General features: G+C 46.0%; 2 protein-coding genes across 2 annotated transcripts in view; one reads left to right on the top strand and one right to left on the bottom strand.

Annotated features, from left to right (window-relative positions):
* Window positions 1-256: 256 nt before the first annotated feature.
* LOC144503047 (coiled-coil domain-containing protein 180-like) lies at window positions 257-20,102 on the bottom strand. The gene is made up of 5 exons (XM_078227549.1): window positions 20,039-20,102; window positions 14,069-14,193; window positions 8,801-8,991; window positions 3,540-3,628; window positions 257-372 (listed from the first exon to the last, which is right to left on the bottom strand). The coding sequence occupies exons 2-5, from the start codon at window positions 14,126-14,128 to the stop codon at window positions 257-259; spliced, it is 456 nt and encodes a 151-aa protein (XP_078083675.1). The 5' UTR covers window positions 14,129-14,193; window positions 20,039-20,102.
* A 362-nt stretch (window positions 20,103-20,464) lies between these two features.
* Window positions 20,465-25,060, top strand: part of psmd5 (proteasome 26S subunit, non-ATPase 5) — a 32,419-nt gene continuing 27,823 nt past the window's right edge. The window contains exon 1 of the mRNA XM_078226296.1: window positions 20,465-20,814. Coding sequence (XP_078082422.1) covers window positions 20,573-20,814 — 242 coding nt within the window. The 5' untranslated portion in view covers window positions 20,465-20,572. The remainder of the gene's footprint in view (window positions 20,815-25,060) is intronic.

Consider the following 25,060-nt stretch of genomic DNA (forward strand, 5'->3'; position numbering starts at 1 on the left):
CCTTTACTGTTCAAAAATGTATCTATCCTTGCCTTAAAAACATTCAATGAGATAGCCTCAACTGCTTCACTGGTCAAGCCAGTAAGATCGCGCCCTTTGTTTTTAGGTTGAAAACCCAAGCATACAGTCATGGTGTGTGAATAAAAAAATGAAAGAAACATACATCTCCTCAACAGGTGAAGGCTGTGCCGTACATTATACCTCAGAGCATTATTACAGAAAGCAAGTCACCTGCGTTCCTGATCGAAGAACTGTTTCATACCTTACTGATCGTGGCCAGTTCTTCTTCCAATTTCATTACTGCCGCCTTATGTTTTTGCTGTTTACCTGTAGTCAGTTCCTGAATGATGCTGGAACCTATCTTTGCGGGAACTGCAGTTAAAGGAAAAGACCATGTTTAGCAACACATTTTAAACATTGTGTCTTGTGTGGTATTTACAACTTGTTCTCTTACAGGAAAGAGATGACTTCAAGTTTTGACATTTCCACGGTAATGAGGGGAATTGTTAAAGAGTTCAGGTAAAAGTGAGAAAGTTAAATAACAATGAACACAGAATCTTTCATAAAAAGCATCCCAGAATGTTTCACCCAATGAATTAAAGTGCAGCGATTGTTAAGACCATATGACCATAAGACATGGGAGCAGAATTAAGCCACTTGGCCCATCGAGTCTGCTCTGCCATTCAATCGTGGCTGATATTTTTCTCATCCCCATTCTCCTGCCTTTTCCCCATCACCCTTGATCCCCTTATTAACCAAGAACCTATCTATCTCTGTTTTAAAGGCACTCCATAACTTGGCCTCCACAGCCTTCTGCAGCAAAGAGTTCCACAGATTCACCACCCTCTGGCTGAAGAAATTCCTCTTCATCTCTGTTTTAATGGAGCATCCCTTTAGCCTGAGGTTGTGCCCTCTGGTTCTAGTTTTTCCTACTCGTAGAAACATCCACTCCATGTCCACCCTATCCAGGCCTCGCAGTGTTCTGTAAGTTTCAATAAGATCCCCCCTCATCCTTCTAAACTCCAACGAGTACAGACCCAGAGTAATGTTGTTGCCGCATTAACAAACAAGACAGTCATTTCTGTGGCACGAATGTCCCACAACAAGCCATTAAATGAATGACTAGCTGATTTATTTTTCCTTGGTATGGACAGAGGGAGAGATGTTGTCCAGGACTTTGGGAAAACTGCTCTTTTACGGCTTGTGCAATGAGACATTTAATGTCCACTTGAAACACTGGAACAGATAGACAGGTCAACCAAAGACCTCAACTATGCACAGCACCTCTCACAATGCAGCATTCCCTCAGGGCTACACTGGTGCTTCTAAACTATATGATGCATTCAAATTCCATTGTAAAGTAAAGTTTATTTATTAGTCACAAGTAGACTTACATTCACGCTGCAATGAAGTTACTGTGAAAATCCCCTACTCGCCACACTCCGGTGCCTGTTCGGGTACACTGAGGGAGAATTTAGCATGGCCAATGCACGCTAACCAGCACGTCTTTCGGACTGTGGGAGGAAACCGGAGCACCCGGAGGAAACCCACGCAGACACAGGGAGAACATGCAAACTCCACACAGACAGTGACCCAACCCGGGAATCGAACCTGGGTTCCTGGCGTGGATCTCCAAGCTACATCCTTCTGGCATATGGGCAAAAAGACAAACAACTAAGCCAAGCTAAAATTTAGGAATAAAGGGTGGGGGTAGAAATGGCAAGAATAATAGAGTTTTGAAACAATTTAACATTGTAACAAACAAGATAAACGGTTTCAGGCAAAAATTGGATAAAATTCTTGAGTAGAGGATTGAAGGATATGATGACAAAGTAGGCTAGCTTATTAATAAAAGATGAGATATGTGGGCCTTTCTCTGTCAATGTTATCTTCACAAATTTTCTTTTAATTTCATTGCACAATAACGTTGTAATTGCTATCACGCTAAACATATCCATGTGATTTATCATTTTGATTCAAGTACATCTGCTGAATTAGAGATCTGCAGTTTTGAACACTGTAACCGACCTTAAGATTGGATTATACCTTTTCAATTACTACCTAATAAATTCATAATCAGTTCTTCAGCACAGAGTTTTAAGTCCCAGGTGAGAAGCTCGTGGGCTGCCTGCTTAGGAGCTGCAGTGTGAAGCTTGATCCATTTTAATGGCCGGGCCTTATCAAACGTTCTGCCAGCTGGCTGCCCAACGGAAAAGGGTGGGCAGAAACAACTTTCCTGCTTTGGGTCTCTGAAGATTGGAGAGCCGAGATCACCAGTCCTGGGGGTTGCGGGTTGTGGGGGGGTCGGATGGACCAAATTGATCAGTGGAGCCAGGAGGAACACTCAAAGCTAAGTCTTAGGGGCCTCACTGCCAGCTTTTACTGCACAGGCACCCCACAGGGTAGGCAGCTAAAATAGGAAGGAAATTTAATTAGTCAGGTCAAGAAACTGTTAACAAGTATTAAAATAGTCATGGCGTGGGAAACAAGTGCAACTTTATATATTAAAAGGGTCTAATATATAGCTGAGGTGGGTGATTCCAGTGCTAAGCAGTAGGCTCTTGTTTAACCCGCCATTTTCAGGGCATCATCATCCTTGTTCCATCAGAGAGGAGGCAACAAACTCTCCCCTGCAAGGAGTAAAAATGGATGGCAGTGGGTCCTGGAATTTGCCTCAGCATCTCTGAGATGGTGCAAAGGAATTAAAAAATCAGGCACGAGTTGTGTTCTTCTCGCAATCCAGAGATGACGGCAGAGACGCACTGCTGTGTGAATGGGTAAGCGTTCTCCAAGGCGGCCTTCACGACACACGACAGCGCAGAGTCGCTGAGCAGAAACTGATAGCCAAGTTCCGCACACATGAGGACGGCCTAAACCGGGATGTTGGATTTATGTCACATTATCAGTAACCCCCACAGCTTGCCTCCTGGGCTTGTAGAATCTCACTAGCTGTTCTGTCTGGAGACAATACACATCTCTTTAACCTGTGTCTAATGTTCCCTCCACCCACATTGTCTGTACCTTTAAGACCTGGCTGGTTGTAGGATTCGCATTCTAATCAGTATTCTGCAACTTGATTTTGTCTGTTTGCACTGTTTGAGAGCACATTTCCACTCCATCTGACGAAGGAGCAGTGCTCCGAAAGCTCATGGTATTTGCTACCAAATAAACCTGTTGGACTTTAACCTGGTGTTGTTAGACTCCTTACTGTGTTTACCCCAGTCCAACGCCGGCATCTCCACATCAGTGGAGAATAAGCCAGTGTTCCTGCTCCTGTTGGCCCTTACTAACAAGTCAGCGTGTGGACATCAGCTGAGAGAGACGAGGATTGCCTGTTAAGCTCTCTCGTGACAATAGCCTGCTGACTCCCATTGTCTGGACTCACACATAAAGGCCACATGCTTGAAATACCAAAGTGCTGCCAGTGTATGTGAAATAGCACCCAGTATGAAAGCGACAGCTAAAGGAGAGAGGCAAGTGGGGGAAAATACCCATTAAGATGACTATGTCCAGAATACATAAGATGAAAATATACTTACCTACCACATCAGGAAGACCCTTCACCTCCATCACTGCATTGCTCAGCTCAACGACCTCTTTAGGTTTGATGGCTGACAGGGCTGCATTTCTACAATGGCAACAGCAGGAACAATGCTTGTATTGTGTTTTAGGCATTTACACTTACGTACCTCTTATATAATCAATTACTCATATATCTCTTTTGTGTAAGCATGGACAAATAATGGAAGAACTTGCATTTATGTAATGCTTTCCACAACTTCAGGAGTGCTTTACAACCAGTTAAATATTTTTGAAGAGTCGGGCAGGATTCTCCAGCCATTCACACCAATGAGATTCTCCAGTCCCGCTGCAGTGGACGGAGATTTGGCTGAGCACCAAATTCTCCATCCTTGCTGGCAGCGAGGGCAGGGCATGAACGGCTGCAGAATTCCGGCCATTGTCATTCTTACAATGTGCAGAAAGGAAGCATCTGTTTAAGCAAAGTCACAGAAAAAGCAGTGAGAAAAATGACCAAATAATCAATGTTACTGGTGTCAGTAAAGGAGTAAATATTGGCGAGGACACCAGGAGAAATCCTCTGCTCTTCGAATGGGATCCATCAGGGAGGACAGGCGGGATTTCAATTCAACATCTCATCCAAAAGACTGCGCCTCTGACAGCGCAGTACCCTCCCAGTACTGCAGTCACGTGTCAGATCAGTTTGCCTGCTTTATTCTCTGGGGTGGGGATTGAGCCCAAACTTTCTGGCAGAGGCATGAGTACTACCACTGAGCCAAGGCTGAGGCTTACGTTAGGGAGCAGTTCAGAAACTCCGAGATATATTAGTCTAGACCCCAAATATTTTTGATTTTGGCATTACTGTGAGCATTCAGTGTTTCACTCCAGGTGTGATTCCACTGAACCACGAGGAAGCTTTTATCAGAACAAACTTTATTTAACAATACAGTTTAACAATAACCAAACAAATTAGCATTACGTTTACTAATTGAAATACTTAAACATGACAAGATATAATTCTTAATTGTTAGCCTATCTCTATTGGTTCCAATTTAAGCAATATTCCTCGTAGACGTAAACCCCTCTTCAAAATCAGTTAGCAAACAACAGGCTTACATGCGGGTACATGGGCTGCTAGTCCTCCAGCCTCCAAAGCATCAGTGGAGAGAGATACCTACTTTTTAGCAAGTCGCAACTACAGTCTTTAGAGACAGAGAGAGAATAACACTTCTTACTTCTGGCAGACCTAAGCAGACAGCTGCCTGCTTGTCTCTCTGTAAGATTAGTTCCACCCATTCACATGACCCTCTTATCAATCAACCTAAGTTAACCCTACTCTGAAACCCCAGGGGACAACGCAAAAAATAAACAAAGCTGCATTAGCTCAGATTCAAACAAATACTCCAATAACCAGGATTGATTATTTTTCTGCATTCCCAGCATGTGGGCTGCCTGGAGCAGACAAATCGGCACCATAAACAGAGCTGAAATTTAAAACATTCCCTTCACAAGAACCATGATATAGATACATTTCTTAAAGGCACAGTATCATCACACTTAGGAGGCAACCTTAACCGAAAACTGGTGGGAACAGGCAGTCATGATTTAAAATCATCTCTGAAAAATAACTTCCTCATTTTGGTTCAGTTCCTCCCCACCACCACTTCAATCAGGATGTATTTTTAGAACTTCTTAACACTTGAAAACTGTGGTCCAATTATGCTTTTTGGATTCTGATGGCATTTTAACCACTGCGTTGAGAGGGGTGTTCATAACCTTGCTGGCTAACTGAAACCTGATCAGCAAAAAGCAGTGGTCCTGTAATGTAAGTGTTACAGACTTTCCTTTATGGGGTCAAGAGGGTCAAGAGGGAAAGTCTGAGCCTCGGCTACTGCAGGCTCTGCACCACCTACCCAGGCGATCCTGCCGAAAACACCTGCTGCAACGTATCAATGTCAACAGCTGGCAGCTGACCACTTGCTACTTCCTGCCTGTTTCAGCTGGGCAGTTGACCACTGAATGATGCATTATGCCCAGGAAATAATATAGTAATGGCTTCAAATTGATGATGCCGGGGTGGTGGGTGGGGGAATGAGAAAGAAAGGGTGAAGGAAACAAGAGGCCGAGGGTGAGGGAACTGATATTTGTCCCATCCCCTCCTGAGACATGCTGCCAGTTGAAATGTCCACCCCCAACCCCCAATCTTAGGGTGGAATTCTTCAGTGCCCCCTCCCATGGCAGGTTTGCCGGTTGTTTGTTTGCCACGTTGTTTATATCTTAAAGACTTGATTAGCTGTAAGTATTTGCATTCCAACCATTATTCATGTAAATTGAGTCTGTGTCTTTATATGCCCTGTTTGTGAACAGAATTCCCACTCACCAGAAGAAGGGGCTTGGAGCTCCGAAAGCTTGTGTGGCTTTTGCTACCAAATAAACCTGTTGGACTTTAACCTGGTGTTGTTAAACTTCTTACCAGGTTTGCCGGTAGCAGAGGCAGCTCGACATCAGCAGTTGGCAGGAATTCCCAGTCCTGCTGATATCAATGGTGATTTACATTCCTCACTGTGCTGCCATCTGGGAACCCGGAGCAGGAGTCAAACTCGGCGGGGCTGGAAGATCCCGGCCAGCGGGAAGGGCTGGAGAATTCTGCCCTTAATATTCATGCACTAAATTTCTACACATTGTAAGTACCAAGCCAAATAGCAGCTCGCCACCACCTTCTCAGGGGCACTTAAGAATGGGCGATAACTTCTGGATATACTTCTGTGATGACCACATCTCATGAATGAATTAAAAACATTGTTAAAGTTTAAATCCTATTATTCACTGTAGCACAACCAAATTGGTTCCAGTAGAGCTCATAGCATTTTTATAGGTCTTGCGATGAATGATGACAACAACAAAAATTAGCAAACGTTCATCTGTTTTAAAAACTCATCCCAAGTTATAAAATGATTTGTTTCCCCACTGTGCCTCTTGAAGCCTTAACACTGCTTGTCTTCCTCTGTCTGAATATGCCATGATGTGGAGATGCCGGCGCTGGACTGAGGTGGGCGCAGTAAGAAGTTTCACAACCCCAGGTTAAAGTTTGGACTTTAGCCTGGTGTTGTGAGACTACTTACTCTGAAGCTAAAAGTTAAAGTTAATAGTTAAAGTTTATTTATTAGTCACAAGTGGGCTTACATTAACATTGCAATTAAGTTACTGTGAAAATCCCCTAGTCGCCACACTCTGGCACCTGTTCGGGTAACACTGAGGGAGAATTTACCATGGTCAATGCACCTAACCAGCATGTCTTTCGGACTGTGGGAGGAAACCGGAGCACCCGGAGGAAACCCACGCAGACACGGGGGAAACGTGCAGACTCCGCACAGACAGTAACCCAAACCGGGAATCGAACCTGGGTCCCTGGCGCTGTGAGGCAGCAGTGCTAACCACTGTGCCACCGTGCTGCCCCGTGCCTGAATAGTTTGCAGATCGCTCCCATGCCCTCTACCATGAACTTTACTTGGGGCTCAGCAATCTGTAGGAGCAAGAATGAGGCACGGTGGCACAGTGGTTAGCACTGCTTCCTTACAGCGACAGGGTCCCAGGTTCAATTCCAGCCTTGGGTGACTGTTTGTGTGGAGTCTGCACGTTCTCCCCGTGTCTGCATGGGTTACCTCCGGGTGCTCTGGTTTCCTCCCACAGTCCAAAGATGTGCGGGTTAGATTGATTGGCCATGCTAAATTGTCCCTTAGTGTTAGGGGATTAAGAAGGGTATATGTGGGGCTACAGGGATAGGGCCTGGGTAGGATTGTTGTCGGTGCAGGCTCAATGGGCTGAATGGCCTCCTTCTGCACTGTAGGGATTCTATGATCCAATTAGACTCAACACCCTGATTAGGGAGAGTGAATGCAATTAGGGTCAGTGTTTCTGACCTGAAGCATTACTAACTCTGTTCCTCACTCCACAGGTACTGCCTGACCCGTTGAGTATTTCCAACATTTTCTTTTATAATTCCTTATTTCTGATCCTTTTTGGAAGTGGTTAAGCATGGACACCTGGGGAGGACTGCATCAGGTTCAAGCTGTGGTGCTCCCACAATTCAGTAGCCTGCTGATACTTACTATTAAGGTTCACAGGGAATGACTGGTGGGGGGCTTGGGCCAAGTATTGGAATGCTGCTGTAAAACCGAATTTCAGCCTGAGTTTGTGATTCCAGGAGAAAGGGGGGGACAAGAAGGAAGAAAATTGAAAACTATGAAATTAATCCAAATTTCCTGAGATTCAAAAACAGTTGTTTCTCATGGAATCATCACTGTTATCTACTGCTTGAAATGAAAATGAGAGGCTATTTGAAACCCACTGATTAGATTGCTGCCTTATTATCAGTCCATATTATCAGTTGTTGTTCGTGTCATTAAAAAGTCTCACAACACCAGGTTAAAGTCCAACGGGTTTATTTGGAATCACGAGCTTTCGGAGCACTGCTCCTTCAGTGGAGAGGTACGTTTCACAAACATGGCATACATAGACAAAGACACAATTGCCAAGATAATGGTTGGAATGTGAGTCTTTTCAGGTAATCAAGTCTTTACAGGTACAGACAACGTGAGTGGAGAGAGGGATAATCACAGGTTAAGGCGGTGTGAACTGTCTCAAGCCAGGACAGTTAGTAGGATTTTGCAAACCCAGGCCAAATGGTGGGGGTTACAGATAGTGTGACATGAACCCAAGATCCCGGTTGAGGCCATCCTCATGGGTGCTGAACTTGGCTATCAGTTTCTGCTCGGCGATTCTGCGTTGTCGTGTGTCGTGAAGGCCGCCTTGGAGAACGCTTACCCGAAGATCGGAGTTCCGCACACATGAGGACGGCCTCAACCGGGATCTTGGGTCATGTCACACTACATGTAACCCCCACTACTGGTCTGGGCTTGCAAAATCTTACTAACTGTCTTGACTTGAGACAATTCACACCTCTTTAACCTGTGATTATTCCTCACGCACTGTCTGTACCTGTGAAGACTTGATTACCTGAAAAGACACATATTCCAACCATTATCTCGCAGTTGTGTCTTTGTCGATATATGCCGTGTTTGTGAAACCTACTTCTCCACTCACCTGATGAAGGAGCAGTGCTCTGAAAGCTTGTGATTCCAAATAAACCTGTTGTTGCAAGACTTCTTACTGTGCCCACCCCAGTCCAACGCCACATCATGGGTGTCATTAAATGCAGATGGTGCCCATCAAAATTAATCTATCTGTCCAAGTATCAAACAGATTGATTCTACACAGTTACCTGTGTAGTACTGGATTTTCAGTGACGCCATCGTTTAATAACCCTTCCATCCACAGACGCTGGCGATGTGAGATGACTTGTCCTGTCGGCGCATCCAAATTCTGAATAATGGGAATGCCCCTACTGCCAAAGGGAATTCCATGGTGCTGGGATTTTTTTCTTGTTTCGCCCAGTGTACGGACAAGTTGAACCTGTACAAATGTGCAGTTTTAAAAAAGAATGAAATGTATCTCTTTAAATGCAATAGCTGATATAAAGTCAAAAATGATATTTCTCATCACGCTATTCAGGGGGGTGATATTTTTAAGCTTTGCTAGAATCGGGATGAAAGAAATTGCACTGCAACATGTTCCACTCTAGCAGCTCACATGAATCAGCTTTCTATTTTACAGACTAATGAAGCCCTACAGTATGCAATTAATACCTATAAACGGGTCCGATCCTGCTCTCCTGCAGTGTTCACCCAGTGGTGGGGCTGGGAAGCCCAGAAATCAAACCTTGACAGGATTGCTTGGAAACTTCCAGGGGATGTTCCTCATTCAAAGACACTCAATACCTGATTGAGGGACCCAGCATTGGGGAAGGGAGGTGCAGGGTGGAGTGAAGGGGGGGGATAGGCCCTGCCCTTGCTGCTGACACACCTCTCCCGCAAACCCTTCCCCATGACCTTCCATCCCGTCATCTCATAGCTGAGGCCTGAGTCCCTCTGCAACCCTGGGCCTCAGGTGTGTGTAAGTGGCAGCTACCTCCGTCCCACTGGCAGCACTGCTGAGCGATGCACAGTTGCAGGCCTCTGATCAGCTGGCGGCTCTTGGGAGAGCAGGAGTTCCGCCCTGGGATCCTTGATCCCAGCAAACGCTTGCCGTTGCCCCATTGAGTGCCTGACTGGCACTGAATTCCGCTGGCCTTCCTAAAAGGAGGTGACTCAGCAGGACTCCCAAGAGCAGGGAGGTGAAACCCCTGTTGCTTTTATTAAATGTTGCCTGTAGTCTTTACGGCATGGAAACAGGCCACTCAGCCCAACTGGTGACCCTGGTGTTTATGTTCCACATGAAGCACTTCTCACCCTTCTTCATCTGAAATCCCCGCCATCACCACACCTTTCCATTCCTTTCTCCTGCATGTGTCTATCCTGACTTCCCCTAAATGCTATTCAACTGAACCACTCCTATGGTAGCAAGTCCCACATTCTAACAGCAACAATAATGATTTACATTTATATAGTACCTTTATCGTAATGAAATGTCCCAAGGCATATTGCAGTTACAAAACAAAGTATGACTATGCCCCACAGAGAGAGATAATCACTAATCACTGTTTGGATAAAGAGTTTCTGGTTTCTGGCATCTGGTTCTAGTGGAAACAACTTCATTACATGTTCATCTGAGCAAACCCGTTATAATCATAAAGACTTTTATGAGGTCGCCCCACAGGCTCCTTTACTCTAAAGAATCCCAGGCCATTCATTCTGCCCTGATGGGTATAAACTCTCAGTTTCGGTATCTTCCTGGTAAGTCATTTTTATATCTTCTCCAGGACCTCAATATTATTTTAGTAATATGGAGAGCAGAACTATTCACAGCAACCAAAAGAGAAAATGCTGGAAACTCTCTGCAGGTCTGTCAGCATCTGTAAGGAGAGAAAAGAGCTGACGTTTCGAAGCCCAGATGAGCCTTTGTCAAAGCTGACAAAGCTTGTTTAACCTTCATCACTACTTTCAGTAGTTAGAGACTGTGGCCCCAAAGGCAAAGCTGACCAACTCCATGATGCCACCTTGATGCCCAGAACAGCATCTGTTACATGTGCTAAATTGGCATTGAGGTGCCCCATATGTAGAATACACCCCCTGCCCTTCTGGTGTTAATCTCTGTCGTCTCCAATGAGAAGGCATGTTTCTCCATTCGCCCAGTTCACTTTCCCACTCTCCTGATAAGATCAAGGGCAAGAGAGAGCAAATTCCTCTCAATCTGTGGGAGGAAAATCCAGGATAAGGTGGGGGGGGCGGGATCAGGATATTGAATTCGATGATCAGCCATGATCGAGATGAATGGTGGAGCAGGCTCGAAGGGCCGAATGGCCTCCTCCTGCTTCTAGTTTCTATAAATCCTGGTGAAAATAACAAAAGCTGTCCTGTAACATTGCATCACTTACTCTCATATTGGAACTTGATGACTCTAATGACCCTGAGTGGAATTACCTTAGGCCTTGTCCCCTATGTATTGTGTTTTTTTATTGTTAATAGTTCTAAACTGCTCAATACAATGACCATTCTTCCAATATTTCACACGTCACATAAATCACATAGTGCTATTTGAGAATGTTTTGCCTGGAGCTTTTTTTAATTGCATCGTAACTGCTCCATTTGAATGAATTCAGCTTTACTCATTCAATCACAATTTAAAGCTGCCTATCCCATCCATTCTGTCAAAAATATTAATGATTCCTCCACCCACGGTCTCTCCGTAAATCACAATGCTGATTGTTCCATAGAACTGCTCTGTCAAGAACAGAAGTGTATTTTGACTGATTGTCACTAAGAGTGACTTCCATTCTTGTCCACGAAACCTATCAATAACTGCTGCCCATACCTTAACTCAAAGCAAGCAATATCTGCTCATATAACTCAGATTATTCTTTTAAACCTTTCCAAACATAAAGAGGCTGGTGACGAAAGCTCAACTGATACATCAAGGGAGATTATAACTCTGCCAGTCAGCAGTATATCAGACAAGCTTTTTCTTTGATAGGAGATGTGTGTCGCTGACAAGGCCAACGTTTGTTGCCCATCTCCAACAGCTCTTGAGAAAGTGGTGATGATGAGCCACCTTCTTGAACCACTGCAGTCCATGTGGTGTAGATGCACCCACAGTGCCTTTAGGAGGGGAGTTCCAGGATTCCAGTTCTTCGGTCCCAGAGGGAGCCCCCAGTCGGAAGGGGCCTGCCAGTTAAGCCCCCCTCCCGCCCAAGGGTGAGAATATTTCCTATTTCCCACCATCAAAAATTGAGGCTGGGGGGGGGGGAAAGACCCTTAGGGGGCCATTGACTGGCCATTTACGGGCCATGATTCTGTCTAAAGCCCACCGTCTGCCCCACTGTAAAATGATGTGGAGATGCTGGCGTTGGACTCGGGTGGGCACAGTAAGAAGTCTCACAACACCAGGTTAAAGTCCAACAGGTTTATTTGGTAGCACGAGCTTTCGGAGTGTCGCTTCTTCTCACCTGAAGAAGGAGCGACACTTCAAAAGCTTGTGCTACCAAATAAACCTGTTGGACTTTAACCTGGTGTTGTGAGACTTCCCACTGTAAAATGCCAAGCTGGGGCAGGCAGAATCCCGGAGGAAATCTGGTTCATGCTATTTCCTCCCCCCCCCCCCCACTCCCCCCACCGCCTCAGAACCCACTGGGAGGGAGCATAAGATTCTGTCCCATGAGGATCTAATAAAGAAACAGGACAGGCTGTTCTTCACGTAGTTTGTGTCATCACTGTCATCATAATTAAAGATGAGGGTCAGTTTAGCTCATTTGGCTGGACAGCTGGCGAATGATGCAGAGCGACGTCAACAGAGTGGATTCAATTCCCGTACTGGCTGAGGTTATTCATGAAGGCCCCGCCTTCTCAACCTTGCCCCTCGACTGAAGTGTGGCGACCCTCAGGTTAAACCACCACCGGGAATAAAGTAGAAATGGTCGAGCTTCAAGTTTTTAGATGTCCAGATCACCAACAACCTGTCCTGGTCCCCCCATGCCTACACTATAGTTAAGAAAGCCCACCAACGCCTCCACTTTCTCAGAAAACTAAGGAAATGTCAGCTACAACTCTCACCAACTTTTACAGATGCACCATAGAAAGCATTCTTTCTGAATGTATCACAGCTTGGTATGGGCTCCTGCTCTGACCAAGACCGCAAGGAACTACAAAAGGTCGTGAATGTAGCCCTATCCATCACGCAAACCAGCCTCCCATCCATTGACTCTGTCTACACTTCCCGCTGCCTTGGCAAAACGGCCAGCATAATTAAGGACCCCATGCACCCATTCTCTCTTCCCCTTCTTCCGCTGGGAAAAAGATACAAAAATCTGAGGTCACGTACCAACCGACTCAAGAACAGCTTCTTCCCTGCTGCTGTCAGACTTTTGAATGGACCTACCACATATTAAGCTGATCTTTCTCTACACCCTAGCTATGGCTGTAACATTACATTCTGCACCCTCTCCTTTCCTTCTCTATGAACGGTATGCTTTGTCTGTATAGCGCGCAAGAAACAATACTTTTTACTGTATGCTAATACATGTGACAATAATAAATCAAATCAAATCAAACCAGTCAGCTCTCCCCCTCAAAGGGGGCTGCCTATGGTCATCTCTGACTGTGGCCACTTTATCTTTTTTTAAGTAAAGATGGCCTCTGAGATTAAAATACTGGGCCAAAGGGCATTTCATCATAGCATCCTGACAGTGCAGAAGGAGGCCATCCGGCCCATCAAGTCTGCAGCGACTCTCTGACAGAGTGTTTCACCCAAGCCCTCTCCCCCAGTCCTATCCCCGTAACCCCACACATTCACCCTGGTTAATCCATCTAGCCTACACATCTTGGGACACTAAGGACCAATTCAGCATGGCCAATCCACCTAACTGGCACATTGTTCTGTACCATGGGAGGAAACCGGAGTACCCAAAGGAAACCCACGCAGATACAGGGAGAATGTGCAAACTCCACACGAACAGTCACCCAAGGCTGGAATTGAACCTGCGTCCCTGGTGCTGTGAGGCAGCAGTGCTAACCACTGTGCCACTGTGCTGCTCAGTGTCACTATTTGGTACCAGAATTGGGCCAGATCCTTGAAATATGAATTGTCCGGTACAAAAGCAGATACTTGGACACCCTTGGATTAACGTGATCCAGGCCTCACGTCAGTGCCATACTGAGAACGTAAGAACAGAATAAGGCTATTCAGTTCCTTCTGCCTATTCTGCCATTCACTGCGATCATGGCTGATCTGCAACCTAACTCGTTGGATCTGCCTTCACCTGATGCCCCTTCAAACCCTGGTTAACAGAAATCCACCAATCTCAGATTCAAAATTAAGAATTTACCCAGCATCAGACCTCCATACTTCCTTTACATGTTTTCTACCTTCATCCTGAGTGCACCCTGCCAATCCCAGCTTCCGTGTGGTGCATTCACACCTCGAGTTAAGAGATAGGTTACTCATTACAGAAGTAGCCCTTAAATAAGAAGCACTGTGTGATTGGTTATTTTGTCTTTACCTCAGCGTCAAAGATTTGCCTGTAGACTTTTCCACTGGGTACAACACGAACTTCACCCATGGTGGAATGGAGTGGTCTTCAGTCATTCAAAATTAATTAGCATTGAGCGAGGAAGAATACTGCTTCTAAAAGGGATAGAAAGAACATTATTAGAGAAGAATCCAATTCTAGAGGAAAGTATAGGAGGAAACTATTCTGCTGGTCCAAACAAAGATGAATACAGAACAACAATTTTATATCTACAACCTTTCCCCACAATACTTCATCTCCAGAAAAACAAGTGAAGTATTAACAATTCTTCAGTAACTTTTCACTTCTTCATATAACCCAATTGTAATACTCTCATTCTCCGATAAGTTTTCAAGCAGAGATCTGTGGATCCTCGAGAGTCAATGTGTTTATCAGCATGAAGATTGTGATTTCTGTGGTTCAACTTGGTCTGATTGACAATCCAGTTACCCAATCCTGACCCTTGGTCAGCTATTGCCTTCCAAGTGTGGCCAAATGGGCCATCTAAGATGGCAATTTGCAAGAGCACGCTGGGATAATTGGACAAGTACAGAAACATACAGGCTGCAGCACTTAAAAGCAACTGGACAGAGATAGGCAGGCTGCAGCGGCAGACGTTGGAATACAGTAAGAGTTTTAACAACACCAGGTTAAAGTCCAACAGATTTATTTGGTAGCAAATGCCATTCGCTTTCGGAGCCCTGCTCCTTCGTCAGATGGAGCAGATATCCACTCCATCTGACGAAGTGGCAGGGCTCCGAAAGCTAATGGCATTTGCTACCAAATAAACCTGTTGGACTTTAACCTGGTGTTGTTAAAACTCTTACTGTGTTTACCCCAGTCCAACGCCAGCATCGCCACATCATGACGTTGGAATACACAGGATATGAGTCATCCCAAGACAAAGGGCACTTTCTGGTCAAATCCGGCTGTTTACCAGACACAGGGATGCCTTAACCCCTTATTTGGGAGGGAGGTATGTGACCTATATGCCTCCAGCACCTATAGGCATGACTGTTGGGTACACACCCAGAGATCGGTGTGGCAGCACCTGATTGGACTCTTATCAATCAGAGTGATCAAGCCCTGATCGATTGATTGGCAATAACCAAAAAGGGAGCAAAACCAACGAGATATAAAGGGTGCTGCACAACGGAAGAATCTCTCTCTCTCTCCCCAACGAATGAACCACAACAACGGTGATAAAGCCTTTCAACCAATGCAGACTGAGGGGTCAGTAACTGTAAAAAACCCTCAGACTGCGTAACTGTGTGCAACTCTGTAAAAACAGCACACTGTGAAATGTGACGAATGTATATAGTTTGTTGAAGAACTGATCTGTAATGAATGTAATGTTTTGGAACTGAGCAGTGTAAAATAATGAAGATGAGCAAATTGTAAATAAGACTGTTTTTTGCACTGCTTGTAATGATTGGAAATGTGGTTTCTGTAATGGTTTACTTCAGAGTATTTATGAATAAAGTATATTTTTGAAATAAAAAAAAAGTGACCATCACCAGCAACGACCAGCTTGAGGAGAGCCACCACACCAAAGGAGGAAGGAAGACCAGAGCCAGAGTATCAGACGAGACCGAAGGACCAGACTACGCAGAGGACTACAGAACCCAGCACACAGGTAAAGGCCAATACCTGCCTGGGTACTTGCCAAACACGCAAAAGTTAAGTCAAGGTCTAGTATTGGACTTGAACTTTAGTATTCTGTACCATAACTTAGTATTGATTGTGTGTGTGAATAAATATTACTGTACTAACGAGAAGACGACTCGCAATTCTTTGTCCACCGTATAAGGGTTAAAATAGACTGTGCAGCAGGCGCAGGCAATGCAACCACCACCATATCTAGGGCCCTGGATCCCAACTTCATCTAGGCCGTTGTTTCTGTTGCTAATCTCTGTATATATTTTGTATAGTCCAATCCTCGTCACCAACATTGCCTACCAAGGAGTTTCAGCCAAATGCAACAGAGCGTTTTTAAAAAAGACATGCTCAGAATTACATTAACAACCAATTTAAGATTATCAGTCAGGGCCACAGTGTGACTCACTTACATGTGTTAGAAGCCACATACAGGGCTCTGTCCTTTGCAGACAGAAACACTGCCCACACGCTGAGCTTTTGTCAGGTAACAAAGACTTAGGGAACAGCCCTTCCCTCTTTCATTCCCCATTGCAATGCCCTGGCCAAAAAGGGTCGATCTGCCTGGTTTGCATTTAAACAAAAGCTTGGCAGTTAACTGTTTCCTGGTGCATTCTCCATGGCAACACCTCTACCAATCAGAGTCCACTTGCCAACCAATCAGCACTGTCCTCTCATGCAGTATAAATTGTTGTTCCCTTTGCAGTTGGCATTCTTGTGAATCTGTCCTGATGAGGGCATGATGTGGAGATGCCGGCGTTGGACTGGGGTAAACACCCCAGTCTTGCCCAGATGAGGGCAAGGCAGAAAAGTGAGACAGCATGTCCCGTTTTTCAGTAATATTTAAATTCAATTGTTAAATCTGTGATACAAAGCTAGTCTCAGTAATCGTGACCATGACAACTATCATCAGTTGTTGGAAAAAACCCATCTGGTTCATGAATGCTCTTTAAGAAAGGAAATCTGCCATCCTTACCTGGTCTGGACTACATGTGACTCCAGACCCACAGCAATGTGGTTGACTCTGAAATGCTCTCTGAAATTGCCTAGCAAGCTACTCAGTTCAAGAACAATTAGTGATGGGCAATAAATACTGGCCTTGCCATTGACACCCGTATCTCATGAAAGAATAAAGAAAAAAAGCTTTTTGATGTAGCGCTTAGAAAACAGAATATGGGCCGGGATTTTCCGGTCATTCCAGACCCGTCATAGCCTCAAGCGAAGACGACGAATTTACAGTCAGCCAAATCTCCATTTACTGTAGCGGGACCAGAAAATCCCACCGGTATGAACAGCCAGAAAATTCCACCCATGATCTTTGATACAGGGCTGATATTCACACGAGATTGGATGGAGTTACCAGTGATCCACAGGTACGTATTATTCTTGCCTTTGAGTTAGAAGGGGTAGCTTCAGACCCCACATTAAACTGCCCCAACAAGGCCAGAGTTCTGACTCTGAATACTGGATTAAGGTCTGGCAGTAATACTCATAACCGATGACTTTAAAGGATAGGTGGTTCATTTTAGCCCATTTGAGAGCACTGTACAGTAAAAATAAACATTGTGAGGAAGAATCAGTATACGCTCGATGGGCCAAATGGCCTCCTTCTACTCTGTAGGGACTCTATGACTCTTTCAAGCATCTATTCAGTTTCCTTCTGAAGGGATTATTTAATCTGCTTCCACCATCTTTTCAGGCAGAATACATTGAGTTTTGGAGGCAACTCAAAATATATGGGGGTCAGGGCTGAGGGAAAGGGGGCAATAGAGGAACCTGTAAATAAACAACACCAATTTGGCTGCACTCTGTGTTTGTTGGCATTTGGCTGCTGTTATGTATGATGGGTTGGAACAAGGACACTCAACAATTTTAAGAACATATTTACTTTAAAAACTGCATTTCTTCTGACTCAGTAAAGATGATGCTGCAGGAGATCACATAGAATACGTAATTAGTTAGAACACACCCAGAAGCAGGCCATTTGACTCAGCTAATCCTTGCTGGAATTTTATGCTGCCTAACAGCTTCCTCCCACCCTCTTCATTAAATCCCATCTTCATAGTCTCCTCTTGCTCGCTGGTGTACTTACCTAGTTTCCCCTTAAATGCATCTATGCTCATCCCCACAACTATCCTGCACAGTGGTTAACACTGCTGCCTCAAGGCGCCAGAGACCTGGATTCGATTCCCGGCTTGGGTCACTGTCTGTGCAGAGTTTGCACGTTCTCTCCATGTCTGCGTGGGTTTCCTCCGGGTGCTCTGGTTTCCTCCCACAGTACTGGTTAGGTGCATTGGCCATGCTAAATTCTCCCTCAGTGTGCCCGAACAGGCGCCGGAGTGTGGCGACTAGGAGATTTTCATAGTAACTTCATTGCAGTGTTAATGTAAGCCTACTTGTGACAATAATAAATAAACCTTTTTTAAAACATTCTAAACAATTCACTGGGTAAGGAAGTTTCTCCTAAATTCACTCTTACATTTATATTGAAGCGAAACAGGGGTTAACATTTCGAGGTCCAATCTGACTCTTCTTCACTTTGGAAGAAGTCCTATTGGACTCGAAACTTTAACTCTGTTTCTGCTCTTCACAGATGCTAGTGGCTTTTGCTACCAAATATACCTGTTGGACTTTAACCTGGTGTTGTGAGACTTCTTACTGCGTTTACCCCAGTCCAACGCCGGCATCGCCATATCTTCACAGATGCTGCCAGACCTGCTGAGATTTTCCAGCACTTACTGTTCATTTCCGATCTCCAGCATCCACAATACTTTCAGAAATTGCTGGAAAATCTCAGCAGGTCTGACAGCATCTGTGAAGAGAGAATAGAGCTAATGTTTCAAGCCCATTCTGATCTCTTACTGGACGCTCTTAGCTTGTTTCTCAGCCTTTATCATCACCATTCGCATTCCCTTTGTCCATGCCATTCCTATCAATTACAGCTCCCCAAGCCTCCAGCCTCTTACCCTCACAGTATACATACAGCAACTTCCCTGTCTTACCCCACCCGAGGGTTTTGCTGTACCCTGTGCTCCCTTACACATGCTGCCTAATGTGATTGTTCAACTCAGAATCACAGAATGGTTATGGTGCAGAGAGACCGATCGGCCCACCAAGCCTACACTGTCTCTTTGATAAAGCATCCCATCCAACTCCATGGTGGTCCAATTTTCTTTGGCTTTAGCTCTGACGAAGGGTCATCCAGACTTGAAACGTTGACTCTGTTCTCTCTCGGTGGTAGCCATGATGTAGAGGTGCCAGCGTTGGACTGGGGTGGACACAGTAAGAAGTCTCACAACACCAGGTTAAAGTCCAACAGGTTCATTTGGCATCACGAGCTTTCGGAGCACTGCTCCTTCATCAGGTGACTCACTTGAAGAAGGAGTGACATTCCAAAAGCTTGTGATACCAAATAAACCTGTTGGACTTTATTTAACCTTGTGTTATGCGACTTCTTACTGTTCTCTCTCCACAGATGCTGTCAGCCCCGATGAGATTTTCCGGCATCTTCCATGTTTGTTTCAGATTCCAGCATCCGCAGTATTTGCTTTTGTCGTTATGACCCTCAGTTTTAGCCTCCACCATGAGTGGTAGATTACATTTCTCTACCTCTTGCCTCCAGCAAACCCTTCATAAAATTAAAGCCCCTTATTAGATCCACAAATATCAAACATACCTTGTCAGTGTCTGATTTACCCACCTTAAGAAGATTAACAACACCAGGTTAAAGTCCAACAGGTTTATTTGGTAGCAAATGCCACTAGCTTTCGGAGCGCTGCCCCTTCGTCAGGTGGAGTGGGAGATCTGCTCACAAATAGGGCATACAGAGACACAAACTCAATTTACAGAATAATGATTGGAATGCAGTCTTTACAGCTAATCAAGTCTTAAAGGTACAAACAATGTAAGTGGAGAGAGCATTAAGCACAGGTTAAAGAGATGTGTATTGTCTCCAGACAGGACAGCCAGTGAGATCTGCAGGTCCAGGCAAGCTGTGGGGGTTACAGATAGTGTAACATGAACCCAAGTTGAGGCCGTCCTCATGTGTGCGGAACTTGGCTATCCAATCATTCCAATCATTATTCTGTAAATTGAGTTTGTGTCTCTGTATGCCCTGTTTGTCATGATGTGGAGCCCTGTTTGTGAGCAGATCTCCCACTCCACCTGAAGAAGGAGCTTGAGGCTCCGAAAGCTTGTGGCTTTTGCTACCAAATAAACCTGTTGGACTTTAACCTGGTGTTGTGAGACTTCTTACTGTGCTTACCCCAGTCCAACGCCGGCGTCTCCACATCATGATTTACCCACCTTAAAGCAGACATTAATCACCCAGGCATCCCCGTTGTGTGGAACTGGTCTATAGGAGATGGAGGGTACAGCCAACCTGAGAGGCCAGGTTGCCCCTGGCAACGGGGAGACAACAAAGTCCCAGGGAGTGAGGAAGGGGGCGGGGCTGTGATTAAACTCTCGCGAGATGTCTCCGAGGTGGGCGGGGCCGTGTATATGGGTGTGGCCAGGGGGCGTGGCCTTCATGCAACCTCTCGCGAGATGTCTCCGTTGTGGGCAGGGCCGTGTGTGTGGGCGTGGCCGGGGGGGCTTTTATTCAACCACTGGCGAGATATCCCTGTTGTGGGCGGGGCCGTGTATATGGGCGTGGTAAAGGGCGGGGCCTTTAGTCAACCTCTCGCGGGATGTCTCCGAGGTGGGCAGGGCCGTGTATATGGGCGCGGCCAGGGGGCGTGGCTTTTATTCAACCCCGGCGAGATGTCCCCGTTGCGGGCGGGGCCGTGAATATGGGCGTGGCCAGGATGACGTGACCTTTATTCAACCCCCCCGCACGAGATGCCCCCCCGCTGTGGGCGGGGGCCGGGACCTGAGTTGAGATCTCGCGAGAGCAGGCGCGGGCCCAAGATGGCGGGCGCTGTGGGTGAGCTGCTGCGCGAGATGGCCGAGCTGGAGCAGCCGCTCGAGGAGCTGAGGAGCCTCAAGACCGTCGTCTACTCGCTGCCGCTCAGCGCGCTGCGGGAGCTGGTAACCGGCCTGCGCCTCGGCCTCCTCTTCGACCTGCTGAATGGCGACGACAGGCGAGTTGATGCTGAGGGGGGGGTGACTCAGGGAATGGCCATCCTCCTCCCTCCCTGCAGCCTGTGTGTCGCCTTGCCCGTGGCGCAGCTGCCCTGTCTTACCCCAGCCGAGGGTTTTGCTCCTTTACACACTCTGCCTAATGTTATTGTTCAACTCAGAATCACAGAATTGTTATGGTGCAGAGAGACCGATCGGCCCATCAAGCCGACACTGTCTCTTTGATAGACCATCCCATCCAACCCTATCCCACATATTTACCCCGCTAATCCACCTAATGGGCTGGCACGGTGGTTAGCACTGCTGCCTCACAGCGCCAGTTCAATTCTGGCCTCCGGTCACTGTGTCTGTACATTCTCCCCGTGTCTGCGTGGGTTTCCTCCGGGTGCTCTGGTTTCTTCCCACAGTCCAAAGATGTGCAGGTTAGGTTGATTGGCCATGCTAAATTGACCCTAGTGTCAGGAGGATTAGCGAGGGTAAATGTGTGGGGTTACAGGAATATGGCCAGGGTGGGATTGTGGTCGGTACAGACTCGATGGGCCGAATGGCCTCCTTCCATACTGTCCCTCAGTGTACCAAATAGGTGCTGAAGTGTGGTGATGAGGGGATTTTCACAGTAACTTCATTGCAGTGTTAATGTAAGCCTACTTGTGACTAATAAATGAACTTAACTTTCACATCTTTGGATATGACCAGCATGACTTAGTGCCATTCCCCTTCCACTGCCAGGGACACAGTTCAATTAATACAATTAATGTTACCAGAGAGGCAGTGCTGGGTAGACTAATGGGACTGAAGGTGGACAAGTCCCCGGGTCCGGATGGAATGCATCCCAGGGTATTGAAAGAAATGTCAGAGGTAATAGTGGATGCGTTAGTGATTATTTATCAAAACTCGTTGCATTCTGGGGTAGTGCCGGTTGATTGGAAAACGGCTAATGTTACGCCGCTGTTTAAAAAAAGGAAGGAGACAAAAGGCGGGTAACTATAGGCCGGTCAGCTTAACGTCTGTAGTAGGGAAAATGCTGGAATCCATTATTAAAGAGGAGATAGCAGGGCATCTGGATAGAAATGGTTCGATCAATCAGACGCAGCATGGATTCATGAGGGGAAAGTCGTGCTTGACGAACATGTTGGATTTTTATGAAGATGTGACTAGGGCGGTTGATGGAGGAGAACCGGTGGATGCGGTGTTTTTGGATTTCCAAAAGGCGTTTGATAAGGTGCCCCATAAAAGGCTGCTGAAGAAGATTAGGGCACACGGAGTTGGGGGTAGTGTGTTAAAGTGGACTGGGGACTGGCTATCCGACAGGAAGCAAAGAGTCGGAATAAATGGGTGTTTTTCCGGTTGGAGGAAGGTAACTAGTGGCGTGCCGCAGGGATCGGTACTCGGGCCGCAACTATTTACCATTTATATAGATGATCTGGAGGAGGGGACGGAGTGTAGGGTAACGAAGTTTGCAGACGACACAAAGATAAGTGGAAAAGTGAATCGTGTGGAGGACGGAGAAGATCTGCAGAGAGATTTGGACAGGCTGAGTGAGTGGGCGAGGATATGGCAAATGGAGTATAACGTTGATAAATGCGAGGTTATACACTTTGGAGGAAATAATAACAAATGGGATTACTATCTCAATGGAAACAAATTAAAACATGCTACCGTGCAAAGGGACCTGGGGGTCCTTGTGCATGAGACGCAAAAGCCCAGTCTGCAGGTACAACAGGTGATCAAGAAGGCAAATGGGATGTTGGCCTATATCGCGAGGGGGATAGAATATAAAAGCAGGGATGTCTTGATGCACCTGTACAGGGCATTGGTGAGGCCGCAGCTGGAATACTGTGTGCAGTATTGGTCCCCTTATATGAGGAAGGATATATTGGCATTGGAGGGAGTGCAGAGAAGGTTCACCAGGCTGATACCGGAGATGAGGGGTTTGGATTATGAGGAGAGGCTGAGGAGATTGGGTTTGTACTCGTTGGAGTTTAGAAGGATGAGGGGGGATCTTATGGAGACTTATAAGATAATGCGGGGGCTGGATAGGGTGGAGGCGGAGAGATTCTTTCCACTTAGTAAGGAAGTTAAAACTAGAGGACACAGCCTCAAAATAAAGGGGGGTCGGTTTAAGACAGAGTTGAGGAGGAACTTCTTCTCCCAGAGGGTGGTGAATCTCTGGAATTCTCTGCCCACTGAGGTGGTGGAGGCTACCTCGCTGAATATGTTTAAAGCGCGGATGGATGGATTCCTGATCGGTAAGGGAATTAAGGGTTATGGGGATCAGGCGGGTAAGTGGTACTGATCCACGTCAGATCAGCCATGATCTTATTGAATGGCGGGGCAGGCTCGAGGGGCTAGATGGCCTACTCCTGCTCCTATTTCTTATGTTCTTATGTTCTTAATTCCAGTCTGTGTGGTGACTGCACATTCTCTGTGTGGGTTTCCTCACACACTCCGTGGGAATGTGCAGGTTAGGTGAATTAGCCATGCTAAATGCATAGGATTATGGACACTGGGCAGGGGGTGAACCTGGGTAAGATGCTCTTTTGGTGAGTTGGTGCAGACTCAATGGCCTGAATGCACTGTAGGGAATCTATGATTTTGCCTGTTCTCTGTCCCCTCTGCTTGTTGACTTACAGGCAGCATCCTGATTTTAAAATTTGCATCCTTGTTTTCAAATCCCTCTATTTTTCCCCCCTCTGTGTGTGGAAATTAAGTGACTGATTGGTATGGTGGTCCGTACTGATGGGTGGGAGAGCAGGAGAGAGTGAGTCCTGGCGAGACTGTCAGGTCAGGAGCAGTGCAGATGTGCACTGCACATGTGTAACGCTTTAAGGTCTGAAATATGGGATAAAGCTTCCGAGCAACATACAGTGTCAGACATGGGGAAATTATTTCCATTATGGGGCGACTCTGTAAAATCCAGGATGGCTGGTTTCCCTGTTACCCCTCCCTGTTTCTGGAATCTCCTCCAACCCCACAACTCTAAGATATCTCCATTTCTCTAATTCTGGCCTCCTGATTTTAATTGCTTCACTATAGTGACTGTGCTTCCGGTTGCCTAGGGCCTAATCTCTAGAGTGCCCTCCGCTTACTCCTCTCTGCCTCTTTCTTTTGCTTTCTTCCTTTGCGAAACTCTTTACCGCTTACCTCCTTGACTAGGCTTTTGGACATCTGACATAATGTCATCTTATGTGGTAGTATCATGTTTTGTTAAATATTCCTGTGGTGAGTCTTATGTTAAAGGTGCTTAACGAAATATGTTAAGAAGGAAACCACGGTACTCTTACAACTAGCCCCAATAGCAAAACACCTCTCCTCCTGTTGAGTTCCTGGAAAATGTAGACTATTTGCTGAACCTCTCGATGAAGAGACACAGATGACGAAATTCGTCATTGCCTCTCATGAGCCAGCTCGGCCTTCAGCTGACTGAGGAAAACAATATTTGAGGACCAGGATCTCAAACCCGAGTCTAAGATCATGGTTTACTGGGCAGCAGTGATCCCTGCACTCCTGTACGTTTCGAAGAGTTGGACAACTTACAGCAGGCGCCTCAAAACATTGGAGAAGTATCACCAGTAATCCTCCAAATATGGTGGCAAGCAAGGTGGTCCAACAGCAGTGTCCTCTCTCAGGCCAACTTTCCCAGCATTGAGGCACTAATCACTCCTGACCAATTCTGCTAGGGGGTCAAACATGTAGTTTGTATATCTGACACCACATGCCCAAAGCAGTTGCTCTACTTAGAACCTGGTAGCAGCAGACTCCCATGACAGTGGAAGTGCTTTAGGGATGTCCTCAAAGCATCCCTGAAGAGGCAAGCAAACCTGCCAGCTCCTGGGTGAGCCAGGCTTGTGATCGACCAAAATGTAGAAGGCGAGTTCAGGAGGGCTCTGAGCTCGTTGAGGCACTTTATCAGAAGCATGAAGAGGCAGAGTTGAAGTTTTGGAGCAAGTGCACAATCCTCTCAGCCCATCTACCCAGTCATGATCTTGTTGAATGGTGGAACAGACTCGATGGGTTGAATGGCCTACTTCTGTTCCTATACTTTATGGTCTATGGTCAACTCTTCCAGCACCACCAAACGTTGACGACCTTTTACCTAGGATATCTTTTCCCTTTCTGAAAATTCTTCAGTTTTGGGGAGCTTCCCAAATGCCAGCTATTAATTAGCTACTATATCCTGTTTCTCTATCACTAAGCTGAACTTTCCCATAGTGCTGACTTCTGATTTATAATACAAAGCATTGGCTG

This window comes from Mustelus asterias, chromosome 13 (assembly GCF_964213995.1).
Source record: "Mustelus asterias chromosome 13, sMusAst1.hap1.1, whole genome shotgun sequence".
Lineage (NCBI taxonomy): Eukaryota > Metazoa > Chordata > Chondrichthyes > Carcharhiniformes > Triakidae > Mustelus > Mustelus asterias.